The sequence below is a fragment of the Mustela putorius genome, unplaced genomic scaffold, assembly GCF_011764305.1.
Source record: "Mustela putorius furo isolate JIRA1106 unplaced genomic scaffold, ASM1176430v1.1 tig00003836_pilon_pilon_pilon, whole genome shotgun sequence".
Classification (NCBI taxonomy): Eukaryota; Metazoa; Chordata; class Mammalia; order Carnivora; family Mustelidae; genus Mustela; species Mustela putorius.
The window spans coordinates 27759303-27784964 of record NW_025421989.1 but is presented as its reverse complement, the minus strand read 5'-3'; the positions used below and the strand labels follow the sequence as shown (position 1 = coordinate 27784964).

The following is a 25662-nucleotide window of genomic DNA, read 5'->3' as shown; positions in this document are numbered from 1 at the left end:
CGTAATGACTGTAATTCTTTGCATTTTCCCCTAATTGGCTTGTTATCTTGTTATCTGATTTTAAAATTTCAATTGTCCTTTTTTTTTTCATTTTAAATGATAAATAATCCTGAAGTACTTTTTTCTGAAGGTAGCAGGCTATGTGTGAATCGTTAAGTAAGCAGCCATGGTAATAATGCTTAAATAAAGAGCATTTGGACATTCTGTTTGAATTCCAATTATATGTGTAGCAGAGACATATGAATCGCAGCTTCACTGGAAACAAAAGAGAATGAAAACATTCTCATTTGAACAGCAGTGTTCCAAAGAAATATAATGCAAATCATGAATTTGAGCCACATCTGTAGTTTTAAATGTTCTAGAAACAATACTAAAAGAGGAAAGAGAAACAGGTAAATGAATTTCAGTAATGCATGTTATTTAAAATGGTAAATTGAAAATATTATCATATCAAGATTCAATCAGTATTTAGAACTATGAGTTAATATTTGTATATTTTAATACTAAGTCTTCAAAATTCAGTGTATGTTTTATAATGACAGCACATCTGAATTTGGACTGGCCACATTTTAGGTTTTCAGTAGCCACATATGACTAGTAACTACTATACTGCACAGCAGTGGGTCCATATGATTTTATCATCCAAACTAGAGTACTCTTTGAGAGTGCAAGGAGGTATTATTAATAGTTACACCAGGACAAGCAAAGCAGAACAAACTCCACCCTAACTGAAACAGTGGTAATTGCTTGTTCAGTCAGGAGAAGTAATGTGACCATATAAAAGATAGATAATTACAGATATAAATAAATATGTGCATGTTTACATAAGTATTACATAGCTTATGTAATCTATGAAATATCAGTATATGAAGATAAATTTGTAATGTAGGTATGTTTGTAGATAGATATACTTTATATCCTTCACAAGTGAATTTAAAGAAAAATATTGTTCATTAAACAAGCTTAGAATTTGGAGCAAAGACACAGTATTTTGAGATAAGAGGGGTACAGAGGAACATTCGGGTCTGACTGATTGAGAGGATATAAGGTCATTCATAGCATTTTTCAAGTGCACATTCACACCCGTTAATACTAGAAATGATGTGATTTGGAAATTTAAAGACAGCTCTATATGATGGTATTTGTTGAATGAAGAGCCAACCTATATTTAAATTTTTTTGATAAGGGCAATAAGCTAAGTTTGCATCCCTGCCTTCTAACACCTTTCTTTGCAAAAATGAAATCTATGCAAAATAAAAGTTTTCTTTGTTTTAATACTCTAAATTACGGTACAGGATGAAGTCCACCAGCTGTCAGCTCTTCAGCCTCAAATCGAACGATTAAAAATTCAAAGCACAGGCCTGAAAGAGAAGGGACAAGGGCCAATGTTCCTGGATGCAGACTTTGTGGCCTTTACAAATCATTTTAACCAAGTCTTTGCTGATGTGCAGGCAAGAGAAAAAGAGCTCCAAACAAGTAAGTAAAAATACTTGAGATGGCTAACTTGATATTTTCCAAATTCAGTATTTGTTGGAAAAAGAGAAAATACTCACACGAAAGAGTCATTTCTACCAAAGGAATGCACCATCCCTACATTCTGTAGTACGAAAGAATGAGATACTATTGTTGGAAAAAATATGTGTTATATTTTCATTTCTCCCCCTCACCTCCCATAATAATTTCATGACTTTGAGAAACAAATAAAATATGTATTTTATACAAGTATTAACATCTCCTTGGTGGGTTGCAAATCTAACAATCAAAGATTTTGATCACTAGAGGAAATAAAAGAGCAGTTGAAGCCCTCTTAGTAGGTTTTCGTTAAATCCTCTTTGCTTTATGTACAAGGATATTTAGCAAGGCTTCTCCCTAATACTTCTATCCAGTTTATATGAAGATTGTTATAACTGTAACATACATGTAGCAACTGAAATTCAGCAAAGGGCAAATTATTCCCTGGGCTGCATTTCACTATTGGATCACTGTCATTATGCAGTATCCTCTTTTTCTTATTTAATAGTAAAATATAACCTAGAAGTGGAGCAGTTACACAAATGGGTACCATTTGACCGGTGAAATTTTCCCAAAATGTCTCTTTTGTTTCTCACCAGTTTGCTCTTAGAATATTAATAATATCTGGTCCAAAATAGTCCAACTCATCAGCTTAATTACTAAGACAAAAATTCCTTTGACAGACAGGTTTATGAACATTTTCAAACATTAGTACATGAGTTTTTGGTTCACCATCTGTATGTAGATATGTACATACGGAAAATTATAGAGTAAAATTGGATTTTAAGGCATTAAGATCAAAATATTTTTTAATGTCTTCCCTAAATTTGTTATGAGAAGCACAAGAACATGTATTTGTTTTCTATCAGAATTTTAATTAGTTGTAAAGCATGTTTTTGGACTACTTCTTTTTGTAAATATCCAAATAATTTACCAAATAGTAATTTTCTAAAATGAGTGTAGTGATATACATGAAACTGTCCCTGTTTTACCGGTTTTTAAACTTTGTTTTCTTGGTGAGGTCATGGAATGAACTGAGTAAAGCAAAAGATAAGTGCTTGTTTATTTTTTTTTCCTTTTACTTTAAAGCCATTTTTGATGAAAGGTTTATTTTCCTGGTAGGACATCAGGTAATGCAACTTCACAGTGATGTCAGCTCCCTCTAGTGGATTTCAGTATACTTGTGGCTGAGTGTCTAAAAAATCAATTGGGGAAAAGATTGTGATTGTCCTAAATTTTCAAACATTGACCTATTTAACAATAATGCATTTCTCTTATCATAAAATCTGTAAACCTCCCCTAAAGTCAAATACACGTTAGTGGTTATATTGTAACTTCTGGGAAAAGCAGCTTATTCACTAGAAAATTATTTTAATTTATCCATACCTATTAATTATATTAAAGTTCAACACTTTTTCTGTTTATTTAAAAACTGTTCAGAATGTTGATGTCTGTTGACAGCTGAGCTTTGATTATTATGCTACAGTATAAATATATAATAATATATACTTTCTATCTATACAGCCATCAGTCTGCCCATCTATATTATCATGTCTTCTCTTTTATCTTTTATACATATGATGATTATTCATAAAACTGCCAAACATTTTTACTCCATTTATTTATAAATAAATTGTTCTCCTTATACTTTATTTACCAAAACATCTTTATCAGTTTTACTCTTTTGGAAAACTTGTCTTGATAATTAATAATTATTAGTTTAAAATGGATTATATATATGAATTATATATTATATAATTTATATGTCCATGTATGACTTATATGTTATATATGCACATCATATAAAATTATATGTATATGACTATATACAGTTCAATCAAAATTGAATTATATAATTTATTTTAATATATTTATATATTATAAATTTATATATATGTAACTTAATATATTATGCATTGATATATAAATATTGTATATAAAAGGCAAATAAAAAATTCACCATGTCAAGTCATATTATAGTTCAGTTTGTTAATTAATCATTATTTCCAAAGAATTTTTACATATATATGCTTTACCTGCAAACTGGCACAGGGGAGTAAATCTGATTTCTTATATTACTCCACAGTACTTTCAGCATATTCAGTATTCAGCAAATAAGAGCTAACACAAAGGGTGGTAATCCATTCTGACTTTAAACTTCTTTCCTTTTTTTTCTTTCTAGTGTTCTCAGAATGAAACAAAAACTTGACTTTTTAAATGTATTTTGAGTAGTGAAAATTGGTCTAAGGAATTGCTGCTTGGTACCTGGCAGAGATGATATGAAAAAATAGTATTGAAAGATAAAATGTATTCTATATTCATAGTGATTTTTAGTCTATAAATAAAATGCCTTTCATATGATTTATCTTTATTAGTCCTCACAGAGCAACCCTTTAAGAATGTTTTATTATTGCAGTGTCCCGAGTGACCTCGTGGACCTTGAATAACTGAGAGGATGAATATTATTGTATGAGAACTAGCAAGTATACATGGATGTTCGTAGTGACATGAGTCATGGTAACCAAAAAGTGGAACCAACTCAAATGCCCATCAGCTGATGAGTAAAGAAAGAAAACGGGCTTCTCTATACAATGAAATATCATTCAATGATATCACAGACATGTACCCCTGAAACAAATAATACATTATATGTTACTTTTAAAAAGTATAATGAAGCACCAATACTTGCTACATTGTGAATGGACCTTGAAAAGATGCTAAAGAGAGAAGCCAGTTGCAAAAGGCCATATTTTATATGATTCCATTTATAGGAAATGGTTGTAATTGACACACCTAGAGGGACAGAATGTAGATTAATGTAGATTAATCTTCTGCCCAGGGCTAGAAGATTGAGAGAGTACAATTATCTCCCAAAAGAGTTGCCAGGAACCTTTCCTAGAAACTGCAAACTAGAAGGACTATGCTCTAATTTACATGAGTGTAGAAAAAAATAGCACATGGCTTATTACAGGTGATTTCTTATTTTAATGAGGAAAGTTTTAAAAGTACTTTCTACCTGTAAATATGAAAACAAAATTTGTGCTATAGTTCACATTTATTTCAATTGGAAGTATATGTCATGTCAGGAAAATAATTCCCTCTCCCCCCAGGCACCCACCTTTCTATTCTCTGCTTCTAGGAGTTTGGCTCCATTAGGTACCTTGTAGAGTGGAATCATGTGATATTTATCCTCTGTAACTGGTTTATTTCATTTAGCATAACGCATTCCAAGTTCTTCCCTATTGTTGTATATGGCAGGGCTTTCCTATCTTTTTTTAAGGTTGAATGATATTCCGTTGTGTGTATACACCACATCTTTTTTATCCATTTACCCCTTTATACACATTTAGTTTCTTTCCATATCTTGGCTATTGAGAATAATACTGCAATGAATGTGAGACTATAGATATCTCTTCAAGATCCTGATTTCAGTTCTTTTGGAGTCCCTAGATATGGCATTGCTGGATTTATATGGTAGTTCTAATTTGTAATTTTTAAAGGAACCTTTATACTGTTTCCTCTAGCAGCTACACCATTTTATATTTCTACAAATGGTGGAGGGTTCCAATTTTTCCACATACGCAGCAGTTACTTGTTATCTTTTGTTACTTTTGATAACAGCCACCCCAGCAAGTGTAGGATGATCTCTCATTGTGGTTTTGATATGCGCATTTCTCATAATTAGTGATATTTAACATCTTTTCATCTATCTGTTTTCATTTGTATATCATTATAATATATCATCATTTTATTTGTATGTAATCATTGGAGAATGTCTGTTTAAACCCTTTGCCCATTTTTTAGTCAGATTATTTTTTTCCTGTTAAGTTGTGGGAGTTCCTTAGATATTTTAGATAGTAACCTCTATTCATTTACCTGGCTTGCAATTATTTTCTCCCATTCTGTAGACTGCTGTTTTATTCTGTTAATTGTTTCCTTCACTGTAGATAAATGTTTTGGTTTCACATGGTCCCATTTGTTTACTTTTATGTTAAATCCAAGCAGTCTTAAGAAGCATTCTCCCTGTGTTTCATTCTAGGAGTTTTATGGCTGCAATTTTTCAGTTAAGGTTTAATCTGTTTTGAGTTTACTTTTATATGTGGTGTAAGATAAGGGCAGCCTGCCTAACCCTAGATTTCTTTTTAAAGTTTTTATTTATTTACTACACAGAGAGAGAGAGATCAGAGCAGAGGAAGAGGGAGAAGCAGACCTCCTACTGAGCAGAGGGCCTGCCTTTGGGCGCCATCCCAGGACCCTGGGATCATGGCCTGAATGGAAGGCAGATGCCCTACTGACTGAACCATCCTGGTGCCCCAGTAGCTGAAAATTCTAAAAGAATTTGAGTTGAGGAAATTCAGTAATCTGATACATAATTTTGAAAGTCTTAGTTAGTATGTTAGCCTCTAGCTGGTTTGTGACAAACAAGTAGAAGGGTCTGAGTGGAAGCTGGGAGATGGGAAATTATTGCTATGTATATAGGCCTAACCTTAGACTAGATTTGTGATAAGGAATATAAAAGAAAGTGGAGACAGCCCTTGAAGAGGTGATGATCTAAAGAGGTGTGTGGTAAGAGACACTTTTACAAAATGACAGGGAGCGATTTGGGCTTCCTGTAGGGTTAATTCACGAAAATTTTAGGGCAACCAGCAGAAAATGTTCTCTATGGCCATAATTTCAAACACAGTGGTTAGTACCTGCTAAGATGCTGATCTAATGTGAAGATATTGAGACAAGGAAGGAAACAAAGTTTGTCTTGATCTAACTATTCTAGTAGTCCCAGGTCAGAAAATTTATCTAGTGTACTTTTATATTTAGGTAAGGAATTTTTTTTTATTCTAAGAAACCATCTATGTTGCTTTTCTCTGTAACTCCAGAAAAAAAATTAAGGGAACCTGTTTGTAAATGGACTTTTTATTCTGTTTTCTTCATTGATGCCATCAACATCAAGCATAACAGACATGTTTATTTAAGCTAGCTCTGTGATTTATACCATGAGGTACAAGAATTGCTCCTTGACCTTGAGAATCTTGGGAAATAGGCTAAATGCCAAGTACAGAATAAAAGATAAAAAAAATTTAAATATTTAGTAAGACTTTTGAAGATAGGATTACTGAATTAATAGGGCCAATTTTAGAAATAATATGGAAAGGGGGAAGGGCAGTAACCCCCCCAAACTTATGCTATATTGTAATAAATAGTTGAATAGTGTAGTAGCTGACACTTACATAAACTTAGGTAGAAATTTGTGAGGAAAAACATGGAGGATGAATCAATTATTCAAGCAGAGAATATTAGGGCATTGCTCTTGAAAAAGACCCAGATTTCAATTGATTCATTGGATACATGGCCTTTAAAAAAATTTTACGGTGATCTTGGATAAAATTCTCATAAACACATCTATTTTGCTCATATCAGAGCACTGAGGGCCTTTGTGGGAATGGAGCTTGAGCAGTGGGGACTTGTAAAGAAGGAGCTGCATAAGCACAAAGGCTTGAATAAAGTGATATATTTTGGGTGGAGGATTTATGATGATGAAAAGGTGGGCTGAGAAGTTGATTGACTTCTAACCACAAAGGTCCTTGAGTGTCAAGCTAAAGTGTTAATTTCTGTGTTGGCATTGGAAATTAAATCTCCATACTCAGAATTCCTTACCTTTTTCAGGTTTTTTAAGGACAATTTCTAGTATGTTCATCTTCATATATTCTAGGTCCTTGGGTCCTTTCTTCCTTCTGGACATCTTCTGCCAGTGTTAATATTGTAAAGAAATACTTGTTCTATGCCATGGTTGATGCCCTTTAATAAGGTTTGGAGTTGCAGAAAAAGATCTTTGTTGATTACACTGGTTTTTTTTTTTTTTTATCATCCTATTAACTATGAGGGATAGAGAAAAGTTGGAATCTGCTTGGTATGGAGTTAGAAAGAAGGATAGCTTCAATATGAGAAATTCCCAAAATAGATTTATCAAAGAAGTAGGAATATACTGTTAGTTAAGTTTCTACATACACACACACACATACACACACACACACACACACACTTCATTTTTTAAGCCACCACTAATTTCTACTTATAAATAATGAGAAATTAAAGTTAGATCCAACTTCATATTCACAGCAGATGTTTCAGTGTTTTAAAATGCTGTCACTATTTACAGACTACTAACATACATGCTCTCTTTCTTTCCTCAAATGGATTATTTCCTACAGTTTCTATGTAAGCTCATCCACTATAAATAGAATGTGAACCATATACATAATTTAAACTTTTCTGGTAACTGTATTAAACAAGAAAAATGAAAGTAATTTAATTGTATATTTTATGTAAATAAGTGCATCCACATAATATTGTCTTAACAAAGAATCAAAATTAAATACTATAGGAGTTCTTTTATGTTATTTTTATACCAAGCCTTCAAAATCTTGTGTGTATTTACATGTGCAACATCTCAGTTCATACTGAGTTCAATATTCCTTCTCTCTACTCCACCGCTTGCGTGACAGTTAAGTACCTTTATTTTTCCTGAGTGGCTTTAATTTTGGGGAGAGAGAGAGAGAGTTGTGATTTTTCAAAAACAAAGTGCCAAAAATAACATAGTTATGTATAATGAAACACTAGGAATCCTTCACTAGTATTCTTAGGTATGTCTGATTTAAATGAGATAAACTCTGTGGCTTATAATCACTTTTCAGCTACTAGGAGGTGAATCATGTTAGCTAATGAATACTTTTTTACATTTAGAAGGAACCTATATGAGTAAAGGTATCCTTGCCCTCAATTGTATATTGTAAACAAAAAAGTCATACATTTTATTTGCAGTCCAGACTTACCCTCTAAGTCCTGGGTCCTTATGCCCAGCTACTGCCTTGCCTTTCCAGTTAAATATCTCAAGGTATTACAAACCCAGTGAATCCAATGCAGGGAGTCTGTTCTCTTAATTATTGCATCCTTAAAATATATCTCAGAGGTTGAAATTGATAATAAATAGTTTGAAATAATAAATGATATATAATATATTAAATATATACATGTATTTCTCTAATTTGTATGTATGGGTACACAAATAGAGAAATATAAGCATTTTTTTTGACATAGTGGTGGTCATATTTCCATAGACACAAACTAAAATTCCTGTTCAGGATATAATAAAAATTGTTATTATATCAATTGTTCTGTTCCAAAGTGATACAGTTGTAGACATGATTTTGTTGTTTTTCAAAAGAATTCCAGAAGAAAACCAAAATGTGTGTGTGTGTGTGTGTGTGTATACACTATGAGATTCAATGCATACATTTTCTTTAATATTTGTTAATTTTTGCCCAACTAATACCTTGTAAATTTGCCAATGAATTGCATTAGGAAAAATTGAACTAAAGAAAGTCTACCTTAGTAGTCTAGAAACCACGAAGTGAGAAAGGAGATGAGGAATAACCAAAGTCAATTTAAGCTACTCAGTGTTTAGAAATTCCCATGGGGATTAGAAAGATTCAGTAGGTGGGATAAGAAGAATGTCTAAATTCTCCTCTTGTTCACATTCTGAGCTTCACCAAATACTGGTTTTTGCTTGTGTTCCAGGCAAAGGCATACTTGGTTATATTTTCCAATCTGTAGTTATTTATTTAACAAATACTGATTCCTTGCAAGACACTGTACTGGTCATTGGGGATAGACTGCTAAGCTAAAACCACATGCTTTTTGCTGCCATTATGCTTGTAAACTGGGGAAAGACACAGCCATTAATCTTAAAATCAAACTGGTATTTTTATAATTATAATTGAGATGAGTGCTTGAACAGAAAAGGCCAAGGCCACAGCTCTGTTACTAAGGAAACTTATCCAGACTGGGAAGGTCAGCAAACATTTCCTTGAGAATGTACTGCTTAACACGGAAGCCAGAGGATGAATAGGAATTTATAAGACTGGGGGGGTAGTAGGTGATGGTTAATTAAGAAGTAGAGAAGTCTTATTTCCCTGGAACACAGAGGGAAGTGGGTGATGAAAGATGAGTCTGGAGAGGTGGATAGTCTAAGGGGTCTTATATGAGCCATGTGTGAGGATTCTAGAAAAATGAAACAGTATAGATAATTTTTATGCTGTGGTATCTCATTGTGGTTTTGATTTGTATTTCCCTGATGCCAAGAGCATTTTTTCATGTGTCTGTTGACCATTTAGATGTCTTCTTTGGAGAATTGTCTATGCATGTCTTCTGTGCAGCTCCTGATTAGATTATTTGTTCTTTGGTTGTTGAGTTTGATAAGTTCTCTATATAGATTTTGGTTATTAGCCCTTTATCAGATAAGTCATTTGCAAATACCTTCTCCCATTCTGTAGGTTGTCTTTTGGTTTTGTTGAATGTTTTCTTTCTTTTTTTTTTTTTTTTAAGATTCTATTTATTTGACAGACAGAGACCACAAGTAGGCAGAAAGGTAGTCAGAGAGAGAGGAAGGGAAGCAGGCTCCCCACTGAGCAGAGAGCCCGATGTGGGGCTCGATCCCAGGACCCCAGGATCATGACCTGAGCCAAAGGCAGCGGCTTTAACCCACTGAGCCACTCAGGTGCCCCTGTTGAGTGTTTTATTTGCTTTTTGTGTTGATGTCAAGTCCCAGTAGTTCATTTTTGCCTTTGTTTCCCTTGCCTTTGGAGACATGTCTAGCAAGAAGTTGCTGTGGCCAAGGTCAAAGAAGTTACTGCCTATGTTCTCCTCTAGAATTTTAATGGATTCCTGTCTCACATTTAGGTCTTTCATCCATTTTAAGTCTATTTTTGTGTGATGTGGATGGAACTAGAGGGTATTATGCTAAGCAAAATAAGTCAGTCAAAGAAAGACAATGATCCTATGATTTCATTCATATGTGGAATTTAAGAAACAAAACAGAAGAGCATAGGGGAAGGGATGGAAAAATTAAACAAGACAAAAAATCTGAGAGGGAGACAAACCATAAGAGACTCTTAATCATACCAAACAAAAATGAGGATGGGGTAACTGGGTAATGGATATTAAGGAGGGCAGGGGATATAATGAGCACTGGGTGTTATATAGGACTGATGAATCATTGAACTCTACCTCTGAAACTAATAATACACTATGTGTTAATTGAATTTAAATAAAAAATAAAGTACAATGAATGCATGATTCCAAGGGAAAAATATGCTGTGATGTAGCATTATAAATCAGTTTTGCATTTTCAAAAACTGAGTGTAGTCGTTGATTGAAAGGAAGCAGGAGCATGTATGGAGAGGCTAGGAAGTATCTTACATTATATGGGCTTTTCATGTACTTGGTAACTTACATGTAAGATGCAAAGATACTTTTGATCATTTCAGAAATCATCTGCCTTCTTAGAATAGAGAGAAGGTTGGCTTAGCTCTCAGTGGGAGAGCTTTATGTCTTGCACCTGAATACAGATTAGAAGCAGTTATACAGAAAAATCATCAACAATTCAGAGACAGAAATGGTTGATTTTTCATTACACAGAAGGAGTCTAAAGAAGGGAGATTATATCAAGACCTCCCCCAGAACAGAGGCAAACTTGAGGGTAATATTAGAGTCCATTGGGTAGCTATTACCATAGCTTTTCAGATAAAAGTATTTCCTGATTGATGAACCTACATGTGGGCAATGAGATAGCTAATTCAGAAGCTATGAACTTGGTAGGTCTTCTTTCAGTTCTAGCTCCTCCCTAATGCATTCCATCTGTGAAACACGTGGGATGTTTACTAGGGATTCAGATAGCAAAGGAAGAAATGTACCTGAACATTCTAAAAGAAAATATGGAATAAGAAGTTCCATCTATGCAATACCATAAACAGTGTCCACATGTAATGATGGCCTGGATTTTCAATAATTTATCATGATTTTAAAGGGAATTTACATTACTGTGTAATGTAAATTATTCATTGAATAATGCAAATTAATGTATACTTTGTTAATATTGTGGCTAAATTAATGGAAAAATATCAAATTATGATTATTTCCTAAGTTCAAAAAATTCATCAAATTTATTAATCTTTTAGAATGTTTCAGTGTTTATCTTTTTTCTGGATTTGAGAGACTTTGATTTTATGCTGACCTGTGCTTTTTAAAAAGCAATGGATTCTTTAAATTTATGGCATTGATCTATCTATCTATATACCTATCATTTTCCTTCTTCTCTACCTCCCTGAATTCTGTGCATAGATGGATGCTGACTGAGTTATGGACAGTTATGGACAATCTATAATATCATAATATATCATAAATTAACTGTTATATACTTCTGCCATGCTTATGTTACCTTAATACTTTATTGATAAGCTGACAAATCTGAACATTTTTCTTTCTTCTCATTTAATGTGGGTACAGTTTTAACTGTGTAAACAATTATAGTTGTATAAAGTATATGTACACATATATTCACATATGGTTTAAAGTTTGTACATAACTATTTATACACACACACACACACACACTGTACTCAATGTATTTTTCATTCCCTAATTTATACTTATACTTTTCATTCCCTAATATATATATATATATAAAGGGAAGTATGCTGCTAAGTAGTAGGTTTGACTTTGAAATCAGACAAACGTGGTTTACTAGTTCTACTATTTACTAGGTTCTTGCATGTGAGCAAATTACTTGGCCTTTGTTTGTAGCCTCAGTTTCCTTGGCTCTAAATGAGAATAAAAATGCTTATCTCACAGGTGTATTGTAAGAATGATAATATGGATAATCATTATTAGAGTTTCTGATACATATTAAACACACAGAAATTTTAATAAAATAAGTGACATGATGTAGTTAAAATATCAACTGCTGAGCATAATGATACTTTCTGCAAAGGCAAATGCTGGCTCACAAAGAATAGCCTTCAAAGTTTCTCCAAGTACCATCTCTGTTACCATGCGTACATTACTTAGCAACTATGTTTTGTCATCTCATTACCTTAAAAAAATTACTTTAACAGCATAAACCTTCCAAGTCTGATGTGAGGATTCAGTGTTTTATGTGTGTGTGTGTGTGTGTGTGTGTGTAGTTTCTGTCCAAGTATCATATATGTAGTAGGATTTTATCTTCAGTATCATCATCACATTCTAATTTGTATCTTGTATCTTCACATTTTCACAACTTGCTGATATTTGTAATTAGAAGTATGATTTAGTTTCTAACAACTTAGGAAAACATAATGACAAAGTATAAAATAATGAAATGATTTTCTTCTTTTGCCTTTTGATAAAGTTTTTGACATTTTGCCACCCATGCGCTATCAGGAGACCATGAGTACCATCCTGACATGGATCCAACAGTCAGAAACAAAACTCTCTATACCTCAGGTCAATGTTACTGAATATGACATCATGGAACAGAGACTCGGAGAGTTACAGGTCTGTGAATATTTGAATATCTTAAACAATGTAGTGCAGATATCATTTATCAAACAGTCACATTGGTGTAACCTTTATTTTTTACATTGGTGTAATATGAAAATAATAGAAATAAAATAATTGTGGTAGATATGATAGTTTGCAGTTGGAAAAGTGAAAAGATTTTTATAAATGTAATATTTTATGTATTTGTGCTTTCTCTCCATAAAACAAAAATTCTTTCTTTGAAGAGACATGGTCTGTGTATGAATTATATTCTTTATTGTTTAGTAATTATTTTTAGATATAACAATTTTGATTATTATAAAAATTGTGGTATTATTCCCCCCTTTGCTTGCTAATTTAGAACTCCTTACACATTTCCATACATAAAGTGGTAAAATCTGTGTAGTTATAAAATAAATTTTAAACATTAGCCTTATGTAATATCATAACTATTTAGCAGCCTTATATCGAGTAATAGAAAAATACTAATATGGTAAATTAAAAAATTGTAGGAGGTTTCAGAATGTTTTTCCTGCTAATTCTGAAAAGTTTGTGTTGTATGCAATCACGTTTTATTTTTAAGTCAAGAAAGCATTTATTAATTATATTTTGGAGCTATGTATACATTTTGAGAACTAATAAAAAATAACTTTTATATGAAGAGTTCTTTTTCAAGAATTAAATATTATTTCTTAAAATTATGTTACAGCTATTTCTTCAAAGAAATCTCTGTTTAAACATTTCTCACTATATATTGCCCTATGTAGACTGACTGTATCCTCTGCTATCACATCAAGCAACCTATAACTATTTGATCTTGTTTTTTTTTTATCTTCTTTTTAATACTTGGAATGATCCCAAAATTTACTTTGAAGAATAGTGATGTAATAGAACTATAAGCTTAAAAAGAATACAAAAAATACAGCTACTACCATATGATCTCCCTGATATGAGGAAGTGGTGATGCAACATGGGGGCTTAAGTGGGTAGGAGAAGAATCAATGAAACAAGATGGGATTGGGAGGGAGACAAACCATAAGTGACTCTTAATCTCACAAAACAAACTGAGGGTTGCTGGGGGGAGGGGGTCTGGGAGAAGAGGGTGGGATTATGGACATTGGGGAGGGTATGTGCTTTGGTGAGTGCTGTGAAGTGTGTAAACCTGGTGATTCAAGACCTGTACCCCTGGGGATAAAAATATATGTTTATAAAAAATAAAAAATTAAGAAAAAATACAGCTACTAGAGGAGTAGATTGAGTATACACAAAATGATGTATAGATGAGTAGAAGAGTATATTTTTACTGAAGAAACATTGAAGAGAAAAATTACTTATAACTATTACTGAGAAATTGTATTAAGTAGCTGAAAAAAAATGTCATTAGAACTTTGTGTCAAATGTTACACCAAAAGAAAATACCACATATATTAAAAAGTTCAAAAACATTTTAATAAGGACAAATTTAGGAGAAATTTTTGAGTAAAATATTTTAAAACATACAAGAGAGCAGCACACAAACCAATGGACACAATTGCAAACATGGTAAAAATACCAGACAATTTAAAAGAAAGATGAGACCATGGAAAAAATTGTCTGAATAAGGGAGGATCATTAGTAATGAATTTACAATGAGAGGCGTAAACAACCATTAAACCTATGAAAATTTATAATTCAAATTATAAAGGATGAAATACAAATATATAACATGGAATACCATTTTTCACATCTAAGTTGCAAACGAAAAGATATAATAAGTGCAAGTCTGGCAGCAATGAACTTCCTTCTCACTTTCTGGTGGGAATATAAATTGAATTACAGTTTTACTGAGAAAACTTTTCAATACTTCCTGATAACATACAAAATAATTAATTGTGATATCCATGTGAATACTATTTTCATGAAGTCTATATCTTAAGCAATAATCAGAATACATGAAAAAATAGAAAAATAGATGGAGATAGATAGATGGGGAGATTATAAACATAATTTATAGAGTTGGAAAATTAGAAGTTAATTTGTGGAGTTAATAATGGGAAATGGTTAAATGAACCAGAGACGCCATTAAAATTTATGTTTTTGTGAGATTAAGACCGGGGGGAGGGGGTTTGGGAGAAGGGGGTGGGATTATGGACATTGGGGAGGGTATGTGATTTGGTGAGTGCTGTGAAGTGTGTAAACCTGGTGATTCACAGACCTGTACCCCTGGGGATAAAAATATATGTTTATAAAAATAAAAAAATTAAAAAAAAAAAAAAAAAAAAAAAAAAAATTTATGTTTTTGAAAAATACTTAATGACGTGGGAAAAGACACAAAAATAAAAGACCTAGCTAAAAATGTAGTTATATGTATGCTAGATATTGTCTAAATAATAAATCAAATTTAATGAAGTAAAATTATAGCAAAGTAAAAAAAATTAAAATACCACAAAGTAGGCACATTCTACAACTATAAAAGGTATGCATTTGGCATATTTGGGGAATATAGATCACATTATAAAAGAAGGAATGATTGTGTATGTGTGTATATAATATATTCATATGTTCAATAGTTAGAGAAACACAAAGTTTATGTAAAATCATATATAAATGGGTAACTTTTCCATGTTTTATCTTGATCCTTTATTACTTTTTAACTAGAAAGTAATAATTAGCACATAGAAATACCCTAAAGATAGATATCCCGTTATAAGCTATTGCATAGGTTACACAGGATAAATGTAAAAACAACTTTAGAAATTCTCCCTAAAATTATCCTAGAATTTCATTGTAACACTAAAAAAAAAGTCTTGTAAAAAATGTGAAACTTTAGTTAATTGGCATTTGTAGGCCATCTGTCTGATAACTTACTCAGTTTTGTTATCCCATCTATCTCTATGATTTAGTTATGTTTTTACCTAGAGAGTGTTAGAAGTTGTCTTACTAAAGTCTTGGTGTAATTGAATTAACTCGCTAACTATCTTATAAATACAGATATTAATATCCAGACATGATGCAATAAAATTAGGTGTGCTAGCACTCTGGTTCATTTAGATATAGTTAGGGTTATTTTTGACATTGTTCCTAAAAAGAGGCATAGATTTTTAAATAAAACATTTCTGTGCAATTACTCTTAGGGTAAACAGTAGAATTTAAGTTACTCCTAATCATTCTGTAACTGATAGAACATCATCTATATTTTTAGATGTTTGAATCACATCGCTTTCAGTGTAAATACATTTAAGTGAAACTGTGCAATGAAACTTGTTATTTTTCATCAATTAGTATACATGTGCTTTCTTTTTTTTAAATTTGAGGCTTTACAACGCTCTCTGCAAGAGCAACAAAGTGGCCTAAACTATCTCAGCACCACTGTGAAAGAGATGTCAAAGAAAGCACCGCTGTCTGATATTAGCCGGAAGTATCAATCAGAATTTGAAGAGATTGAGGGCCGCTGGAAGAAGCTGTCTTCCCAGCTGGTTGAACATTGCCAGAAGCTAGAGGAGCAAATGGCTAAACTTCGAAAAATTCAGGTAATCCAAGCTTGAACTCTTGTATTCATTTGTTTTCCTGGCTTGTTTCTCCCCTAATGATGTGTTCTAAAATTTAAAGGCAAATAGAAATTTATCCTCTATAGTTCTTCAAAATGAGTGGTGAGATCAAAAGACACCCATTTTTTCTCAAATGAGTGTATCTTGCTTATTTCTTTTAAGAAAACAGTAGTTAAGATTTCCCCTCTCTAGATTTCCTTGAGAATTATTATTATTTTTTTTTTTTTGCCAGAAGAACTAATGGGACTTAAATATATTTTTAGCTTAATATTTTTCAAAACGAGTCTCTCCTTTAGCCTGGCTGCTCTTTAAAATATAGATATCACTTAGCTTATGAATAGATAAAAAGTTATCTGTCATGGAATATAGTCAGATCATTTTATCTGCATATTTTGCCTATAATTGTTTTTATAAATTTGACCTCATTACCTTCCGGAGACCAGCTCCTACTGACTTAATTCGTTTGAATAGTGCCACTGTGCTCCTAATCACCCAAGCTGGAAATGGTAAACGAACAATTACATTCTAGTCTAAAGCCTAAAATATTTACTGAGATAGGTAATACCTCTCTTATGGGGTGAATTATTGTGAAGAATATTAATGCTTTGACAGCATCATAGCATAATGAAAAGCGTTATGAATGAGATACTTCTGGTTGACGCCCCAGTGCAGCTATTAGCTGTTGTTTGTTTTTACCTTTTAGAAACCAAAAGAACATGTCCTGAAACAATCCGCAAAGTACAACATGTATATGAACATATCTCTGCATATAAACATATGTGCACACACACATATGTGCAAACCCATTTTTTCCAGTACAAGTGGTTAAAGAGGGTATAAATACATGGTCTTTGCCAACAAGGATTTCACATTCTAGAGAAGGGAATAGCTGTGTTAGTTCCCTACTGCTGCTGTCATGAATTACTGCAAATTTAGTAGCTTAACATGGCACCAATTTATTATCTTACAGTTCTGGAGGTCAGAAGTCCAAAATCAGCTACAGTGGACTAAAATCAAGGAGTGGATAGGGCTATGCCTTTTCTGGAGTCTTTAGCAGAGAATCTGTTGCCTTGTCCTTGTTAGCTTCTGGAAAATGGTATTTGTCCCCTGATATCTGCATCTTCTTTATTTAGGTCAGCAGCACAGCATCTCAGGGCCTCTCTTTCTATATGTCACACTCTTGACCCCCTCTTAATAAGGACCCTTGTAATTACATTGTGCCTGGCTAGATAACCCAGAATAACGTCTCCATTTCAAAATATTTAATCTCATCTTCAGAGTATTTTTTTTTTTTTTTTGCCAGGTAAGGGACGATATTCCCAGGTTGCAAGAATGAGGGCATGCACATCTTAGCGAGGTCATTATTCAGCCAACACAGGAAGTAAATTAATGAGTATGGTAAACATTACTACAAGAGAAAGAATAGAAATCCAACATCAGCTGGGCAAAGGGGCTATGCAATGTTCTTGGAACATGGGTTATCTGGGCTACACCTTGAACAAGTAGAATTCAGTCAGCTGATAAAGAGGAAAAGAAGTTACCTCACACAATGAAGCCATATATTCACTTAGCCAGAAGGGGTTCAGTCTTGGAGAGACAAATATATGTTTAGAGATTAATAATGTATGTGATTAGAAAAATGATCTAGGAGTAGATAATGATCCCAGATACCATGCTTTAGAATATGAATTACAACCTAGTGGTGATGGAATTAAAAATTAGAATTTCGGGGACTCCCAGGTGTCTCAGTTGGTTAAGCCCCTGCCTTCAGCTCAGTTCATGATCCCAGAGTCCTGGATTGAGTCCCGCATCGGGCTCCTTGCTTGGCAGGGAGACTGCTTTTCTCTCCACCTATGCCTGCCACTCTTGCCTGCTTGTGCACTCTCTCTCTCTCTCTCTCTCTCTCTCTGACACATAAATAAATAAATAAAAATTTAAAAAAATAAGAATTTGGAACTGTTACTGCTATTTTAAAGAGGGAGAGATGATAATATTTGTGTTTTCAAAGCATCACTGTGATAAGAAGAAGGCAGAGTGAAGAAAAATACTGACACCTATGTGGAGAATGGATTAGAGTAGGGAAAGATTGAGACAGACAGCAAAAAGAGCTAATGCGGTAATCAAGGAGCCAATAATAAGATCTGAACTAGATCTTAGAAATATGAAACCAGACTCAAGAGATATGAGCAAGATGATGATGTTGAAATCTGAAGTTCTTAGATTTAGTCAAATGCTTTTAAAAAGCATTAGTATTAATCAAATTGAATGGGTAGCTTTCTGGGAAGCACACATTTTCAACAGAGATTTAATTAAGAAGGGAGGAAATAGCACATCTGGGCAGCAGAGTTGAATTGTATGGAAATAAAGGAGCTCGAAAATCACACATTTGAAAAGTAGCAAAAAAAAAAAAAGCAGTCAGGGAGTGAGGGGAAGCAATATGTGAAAGAATAATGGGAGGTACTTGGCTATTTATAAATGATAAAAGTTGACATTTTTTCCCTGATCATTACTTCAACCTGGTCAGGCAAATAGGAAATTAAAATCAGAGGTTTTCTCTTCGAAGATGACAAAATCTTGTGTTCTGAGAAGTTCCCAACTGGAGGGACTATTTAAACTGTCAACTGTGGAAGTTCAGGTTTAGGGGAGGCTATAAAGACACCATTACATTGAGTTTATTGTTCATAGTTTGTTTTATGTACTGTAAGGGCACATTGTTAGTATTATCATGAGTTGTTTTGTAACTTAAAATTTCTCTAGAGGGGGATATGATTTAATGTTCTCAAGAGTAACATCATAAAACCACATTTGGTAGTAATTTTTTATTTTTAACAATAGCAGATTTCATACACCAGTGCTCATACTGTAGACCATAAAAATGCAGTCTTAGTAAAAATATTCTTTTCCTGAAGAGCTACTTAGAGACATCCTTCAAACACAGGAATTATTTCTGGGCTTGTGTTCATAAATATCACTGTGATGAATTGTGTTAAGAGAAATCAGCACCCCAGTATGGCTTAAAATGGGTCTCTGATTCCAGAATCACATAAAAACTCTGAAGAAATGGATGGCTGAAGTTGATGTTTTCCTGAAGGAGGAATGGCCTGCCCTTGGGGATCCAGAAATTCTAAAAAGACAGCTGAAACAGTGCAGGGTAAGATTTTTATATGACCCTTATCATATGAAGACTTTTATATGGAAGTTATGATTTGATTTTATCAGTGGTCCTTAACCAGAGTTATTTTGTTCCCCTGAGGGACATTTAGCAACCTCTAGAGACATTTTTATCACAAACTGGAATGGGGTTGATGCTACTAGTATGTAGTGGATAGAGGCCAGGAGTGCTCTGTACATATTCTATCATAGAGAGACCGAAGAGCCTCTCACAAGAAAAAGCAGCCGGTCTAAAATGATAGTTGTTCCAATGTTGAGAAACCAGGTTAAATAAATGAGGAACAGAATATCATTATCTTTTACTCAATACTCAGAAGATTATTTTACTATAAAATATGGTTTAACCTAAAGGCAAAGAAGCCTTTGAGCTATTTGTTATTTCTTATTGCAGATTATTAGTCATACTGTGTTGCTCTGCCCAGGCATATTGCACTGGACATGATATTACACAATATGGATTTTTGAAATAATATTCAATATACCATTGTCATGCAGCAGAAAGAAAATAATCTAGCTCTTTAAAGAATCTTCTTTGCAAATACAAGCTAAGAAAAAAGAAAACAAACCCAGCTTACAAATAACCTTCACACCCATCATGCTATAAACAATTGCTGCAATATCTTGCATCTGAAAACCAAAATAATTTCAAAAATAGTAATGTATAAAGCCCATCATTTTCACACATTTTTCTAACAAGGAATATTAAATTTCTTTCTTTTTGTGTCTGATCTAAGTAGAATATAGATAATTCCCTACTTGACTCACACCAGGAAAACCACTGAACAGTGTTGGCAAGGCTGAGAGATAGATACGTCTATATCTATAGGTGGGTGTGTATCAGAGTTTAAATTCTTTACATTCTTTTAAGAAAGAAAGGCTTGAATTCATGGGTAATGTCCTGATTCCTGATTATATGGATTATATGTTTCCCATCTATGTGGCATTTCTAGTATGTTATAGCAACATTTGCTTTAGCTTACGTGGAATTATTTCCTTAGCTTTTAGTCAATGACATTCAGACGATTCAGCCCAGTCTCAACAGTGTCAATGAAGGTGCACAAATGCTGAAGACTGAGGCAGAGCCGGAGTTTGCCAGCAGCCTTGAGACAGAACTCCGAGAACTTAACACTCAGTGGGATTATGTGTGTCGCCAGGTACGAACAGCTTCTTTCACTGTGCCTTGTCTCTACTTAATTAAGTTAGATTTTTTTAATGTATCCCTTGACTACTGCCCTTTTTGAAAGTTTAATCTCTGAGTATGTTGATGCTTTAAAGTCTAGTGAGTTCAAACTAGCCTTTGTCTACTATTAAAAAAAAAAACACTATTAGGGTAGCAGTTTTAAATAGTATTTCTTCATCTTACTGGAATCCTAAGATGACCTTCTTGAAGAATGAACAGGCTGAACGGTAAGGTCTTGAGTCCTGTTTTCAGGCATGATTTTCATTGAATGTTTTCTCCAGTGCATAACTTTATAATAGTAATTGGATTAGCAGAACATATTTTAACCTTGTAGACTTCGTGCAGGGATAAAATGAATGACTCATCTATGTGTATGTACAAATATGATAATTTTCACTTCTGATTATTAAGATAGGCAAGCTTGGCTTCTTCATTATATTTATTTCAGTAAATGAATTAAGATTGGAAATAGTTAAAATCTCAGTAGGGGAAATAAAACACAAAATGACTCTACGATCACATCCGAGGTCCTTATTTTTATACAGCAGAATGTTCTATAGACATTGATTTTTAATTTCAAGATTACATTATGGAAAAGTAAATATTATATATGCAAGTACCATATATATAATACTTCTTATTCAAAAGATGAAATTTTGACCTGAAGCAGTGATTATTGTTCAATACACTAGTAGCTTTTTAAAGTTAATGAGAGGTTTCATCTTATGTGTATTACAGGCAGTCAGTCTTTGGTTATTTCTAAGTAACCTTTCAAAGTTGAAAAGTTGAAAAGAAATCACGCCACAAGGCAAACACTAAATTTGAAAAAGGGAAGAATTTTAAAAAGGAGAAGGCAAGGCAAGTCACCCAGCTAATACTGTTACTGGCAAATGCCCAACAGTTCTATTAAGTCACAGACAAGATAGCCCTGGGTCAGCTAGCATGCAGTCTTCTCTGGAGTAAGCCAGTTCTAGAAGGAATGTTCACGGAAAAAAATATTACTTAGATAATAGATTATACCATTTATATTTTCCTGGAAGGCCCATATAAAAGGTATTTGTTTGTTCAATGTTTCTAATGGATGAATAGAAAGAACAACACCAATTTCGAGCAAGAGAGAAAACAACAGAAAAAAAGATGTATAAAGTCAACAATACTACTGAGACCTCAAAGTTTTTACATGTTGGAGAAGTATAATTTTTAAAGTATCTCTGGTCTTGAAATGTCCTTGGTTAAGACCTTCTTTATACTATAAAATATACCACAGACTTGTCACTTAAGGGAAGTGTTGTAAAACTGCCAGCTGTGTAACAAAAACTCTTTAGATCCCATCCATGGTTTCAACCCATTCTAAAATGCTTGACATCTCTGTGGGTCTCCTTGGAATATCACACTGTGCAATGCTCTGACACTACTGCCAAAAGACCTATGCTTCTTTAAGCAAGTGTCATGCATTCAAGAAGACAAGTAAGGCAATACAGTCTTCCCAAGCAATGCAGCCAAGCTTGGGTGTTGGGCCCAATTCAGGGCTTCAGAGGAAACCAGAAAGAAATAATCAATCTATGCATTACAGAAATGGCTACATACAAAATGGGGTGTGATGTTCTTTCTTGGGCTAAAATTAACTCATTTGTTTTTAGATGAAAGAGTCTGGAAAAAAACATAAATTAGAGACAAAATTGCCCAAATGCCTGATACACTTAGGGATACTTTGAGATCCCATGATTTAATTTTGTAGGTATAAGATGGTTGACATTTTAAATTCTGAAAGTTTTGTAGTCAAATAAAAAAAATCAAGATTTTAGTTATTTCTTAAATAAAGGATAATCATTATTAAAATAACTCACAAATTAGTGAACCATACTCAAAAGGAGAAAGGGAGGGAGGGAAGGAGTTTCCTAATTATGTATATCTTTACATTATTGTGTTATATAGTTATTAAGGAAACTAATCATATGTATGCAAATACATAATTTATTTAGACATTTTTACTATTTCTTCATTACTTATTAGAATATTTACTTCAGTTTGTATTTTTAAACATTTCATAACAGATGTAAGTTGGAAGGAAATAAACATAATAAATATCTATCATCATGGAGGGTATAGTTTAGTACAGAAGATGGAAAGTAAGTGAGTTAACATAATATCACACAGATGCCCAATTCTAATGTTGATAAATGCTCTGAAAGAAGCAATAAGAATGCCCCGAATGAGACTAAAGGAGCAGGGAAGCTGCTTTTTATTGGGTCTTCCAGAAAGTGTTTTCTGAAGAGGTGGAATTAAAGTTGATGCCTGATAAGTGCAAAGAGCCTGGACCCTAGGCGACAAGGGAAAATCTGGAAACAGAATGAAGTGGGTGAAATGACCAAGGTCGGAGAGAAGAAGAGTGAGCATACATGAGCCACTTAGAGGCTTCCCTCATGCATAAGGGAAGCCTCTAAGTGGACCAGCATGAACCAGGAGAAGGCTGGTGGGAAAGAAGTCATGAACTGTCTCCTAAGTCACAGTGAAGATTTAGTATGCATGTCAAGTGCACTGGGAAGCTATTGGGCTTTTTGATAGAGAAGTGGCATCATCTAAAATAAGTGTTGAAAACTTTGTTCTATACTCCGTCGTATGATGAATAGCTTAAAGGGGCACAAGTGGAAGCAGTGAATGTTGCTGTTGTCCAGGTAGGAAGTAATACTGCCAAAGAACAGGGAGGGCATTAGTGGAGGTCCGGAGACATAAAGGAATTTGAAATACATAATCCTCTTGTGACATGATGTTAGGTTCACTGTCCAAACCTCTTCCAGTATTTTTCCAAGTTCTTCCATAGAGATGGAGATGATTTCAATACTTGTTGCTCTCTCGTTACTGTTTATTTTTAGTTGTCTGTTATTTTCCCATTATACAGTAATTAACATGTGGAAGGGATATGTTATTTTGGGCAGACTGGACCAAAATGCTTGTGGGACACAAAGTTTGTTGAAACTCTGTCCTTCAGGGTCTGTCTCCAGCAAGCTTACTTCACTCAGTATGCCAGACATTTGTTTATGTAATGTAGTCTTTTTTTTTTCTTATTTTTGACAATTAAGCAAGTTCTTGTTATATATATATATTTTTTTTTATCAGGGCCCCTACATTCATGCCCACCTTTGACCATTATTCCTTTTCTAACATGACACATTACTTTCTTCATTTGATCAGTTCCTATGAGAAATGACATATTTGTTGGTAAAGAGAGTTTGCCTCAAGTTGGGAGGCTGAGAGGAGGAATCAAAGTGTATTCAGTTTCCTGTCTAAAGTGACAGTGTTGGCAATAGTGCCTTTACCTAATGAAAGAAAGACTGGGGGTAAGGAAGGAACAAAACTGAACAAAATACTTCCATTTTGGTCATGTTTATATTGGATAAGTAGACAATCAGAAATGTATCTGGAATTCAAGTGGGATACTTGAACTGGGCATATAAACTATTTATGCAAAATAAAGATATCATTTATATAAGAAAACTCCTATCTCACAATGAAAATATTGTCCACCCACTTCCCTGAAATGCATGACTAATAAAATTTGAAATTCTTATAGATGGAGAAGGATTTCTTATGGGTAGAGAGGCAAAACAGTGTGTTAGACCGGGGCTCTGGAACTATATTTCCTCGGTTTAGATCTTACCCCCACCAAAAACTACTTGTGTGAACCTGAAAAAGTTGCTTATTCTCGCTGTGCTTCAGTTTCCCAGTCTTTATAATGTGATGATATTAACACCTACTTTAAAAGAATTTTGTGATCAAATGGGTTAATTATTTGAGAGAGAGAATAAGGGAGAAAGAGTGGAGAGGGCCAGAGGCAGAGGGGGAGGGAGAGGGAATCCTCTAGCAGATGCCCTGCTGAGCACAGAGCCTGATGTGGGGACTCTATCCCACAACGCTGAGATCATGACCTGAGCCAAAATCAGGAGGCAGACGCTCAAGAGATTGAGTCACCAAGGTGCCCCAAATGAGTTAATTTTTGTAAAGTGTGTAGGCTAGTACCTAGCACAGAGTAACCACTATGTACAAGCTTGGTAAATAAAATAAATGGACATGAAATAGACATAAACTTGCATGTATAAAATTATAAAGTATGTGTCATTTCTAAGTAAATAGTACATAATTATATATTTTAATTAATAGTAACTATAAATTTATAATAAATAGTTACTAAGAGACACTGGATTGAGAAATTAGAAGGATGCCATTCTGATAATTTGCAAATCTGTCTTTTTTTCACTCAATATGGCTTTTAGGTGTAATCATCCACATATCCCTGGGTCCCTTTTTATTATTTCTTAAATATTTTAATAGCTGGACTACTGTCATTCCTGTCATAATTCTTGGAGATTTACGAATCTTCTCAGATGATGCTTCCAATTCCTAAGCCCTCAGGTCTTCGATAGCTCTTCCAGTGATTTTCTCTTCGGCTGCCCATTCCCAGCCTCTTAATGTTGACGTTGTCATTACCAAGCACTTCCCCATAGTATCAAACTCAGGTACTCCACTCTGCAGTAATCAGTACCTTCCTTTCCAACTCATTCCCATAGGACTCCAGCCTCAAAATTCTTCCATCTTAGTGGAATGCGTAACTCAGTAATTTTACCAACTTCTGATTAGAGAAGCACTTGCTCTTCTCTTTGTCCTTTCTTACTCAAGAGAGACCGTGTGCTATATGCTGGTTATCTGTAATCCATCATCAAGAACACCCCTTGTGTTTTCTCTCAACTCCTTTGCCCTCTCCTGTCTTTGTGTAAAACATCCATGTGACAGCACCCTACCTAGGTCAGTTTCACTTTCCTGATGATACTGTGCCTGCACTGGGAAGAGTAAATATGGCTGAAGGAAAACACATATCGTGCTGAGTAGGATCACTTGGAAATCATGAATGCAAGCCTCAAGTAGCCCC

At 33.8% G+C, this 25662-nt stretch overlaps 1 protein-coding gene across 3 annotated transcripts in view; it reads left to right on the top strand.

Moving 5' to 3' along the window:
* Nucleotides 1-25662, top strand: part of DMD (dystrophin) — a 2119021-nt gene that overhangs the window by 707279 nt on the left and 1386080 nt on the right. For all 3 annotated transcript variants that reach the window (XM_045089435.1, XM_045089434.1, XM_045089436.1), the window contains exons 21-25: nucleotides 1296-1476; nucleotides 12730-12875; nucleotides 16154-16369; nucleotides 19425-19538; nucleotides 20557-20712. In XM_045089435.1, the coding sequence (XP_044945370.1) occupies nucleotides 1296-1476; nucleotides 12730-12875; nucleotides 16154-16369; nucleotides 19425-19538; nucleotides 20557-20712 (813 nt within the window). The remainder of the gene's footprint in view (nucleotides 1-1295; nucleotides 1477-12729; nucleotides 12876-16153; nucleotides 16370-19424; nucleotides 19539-20556; nucleotides 20713-25662) is intronic.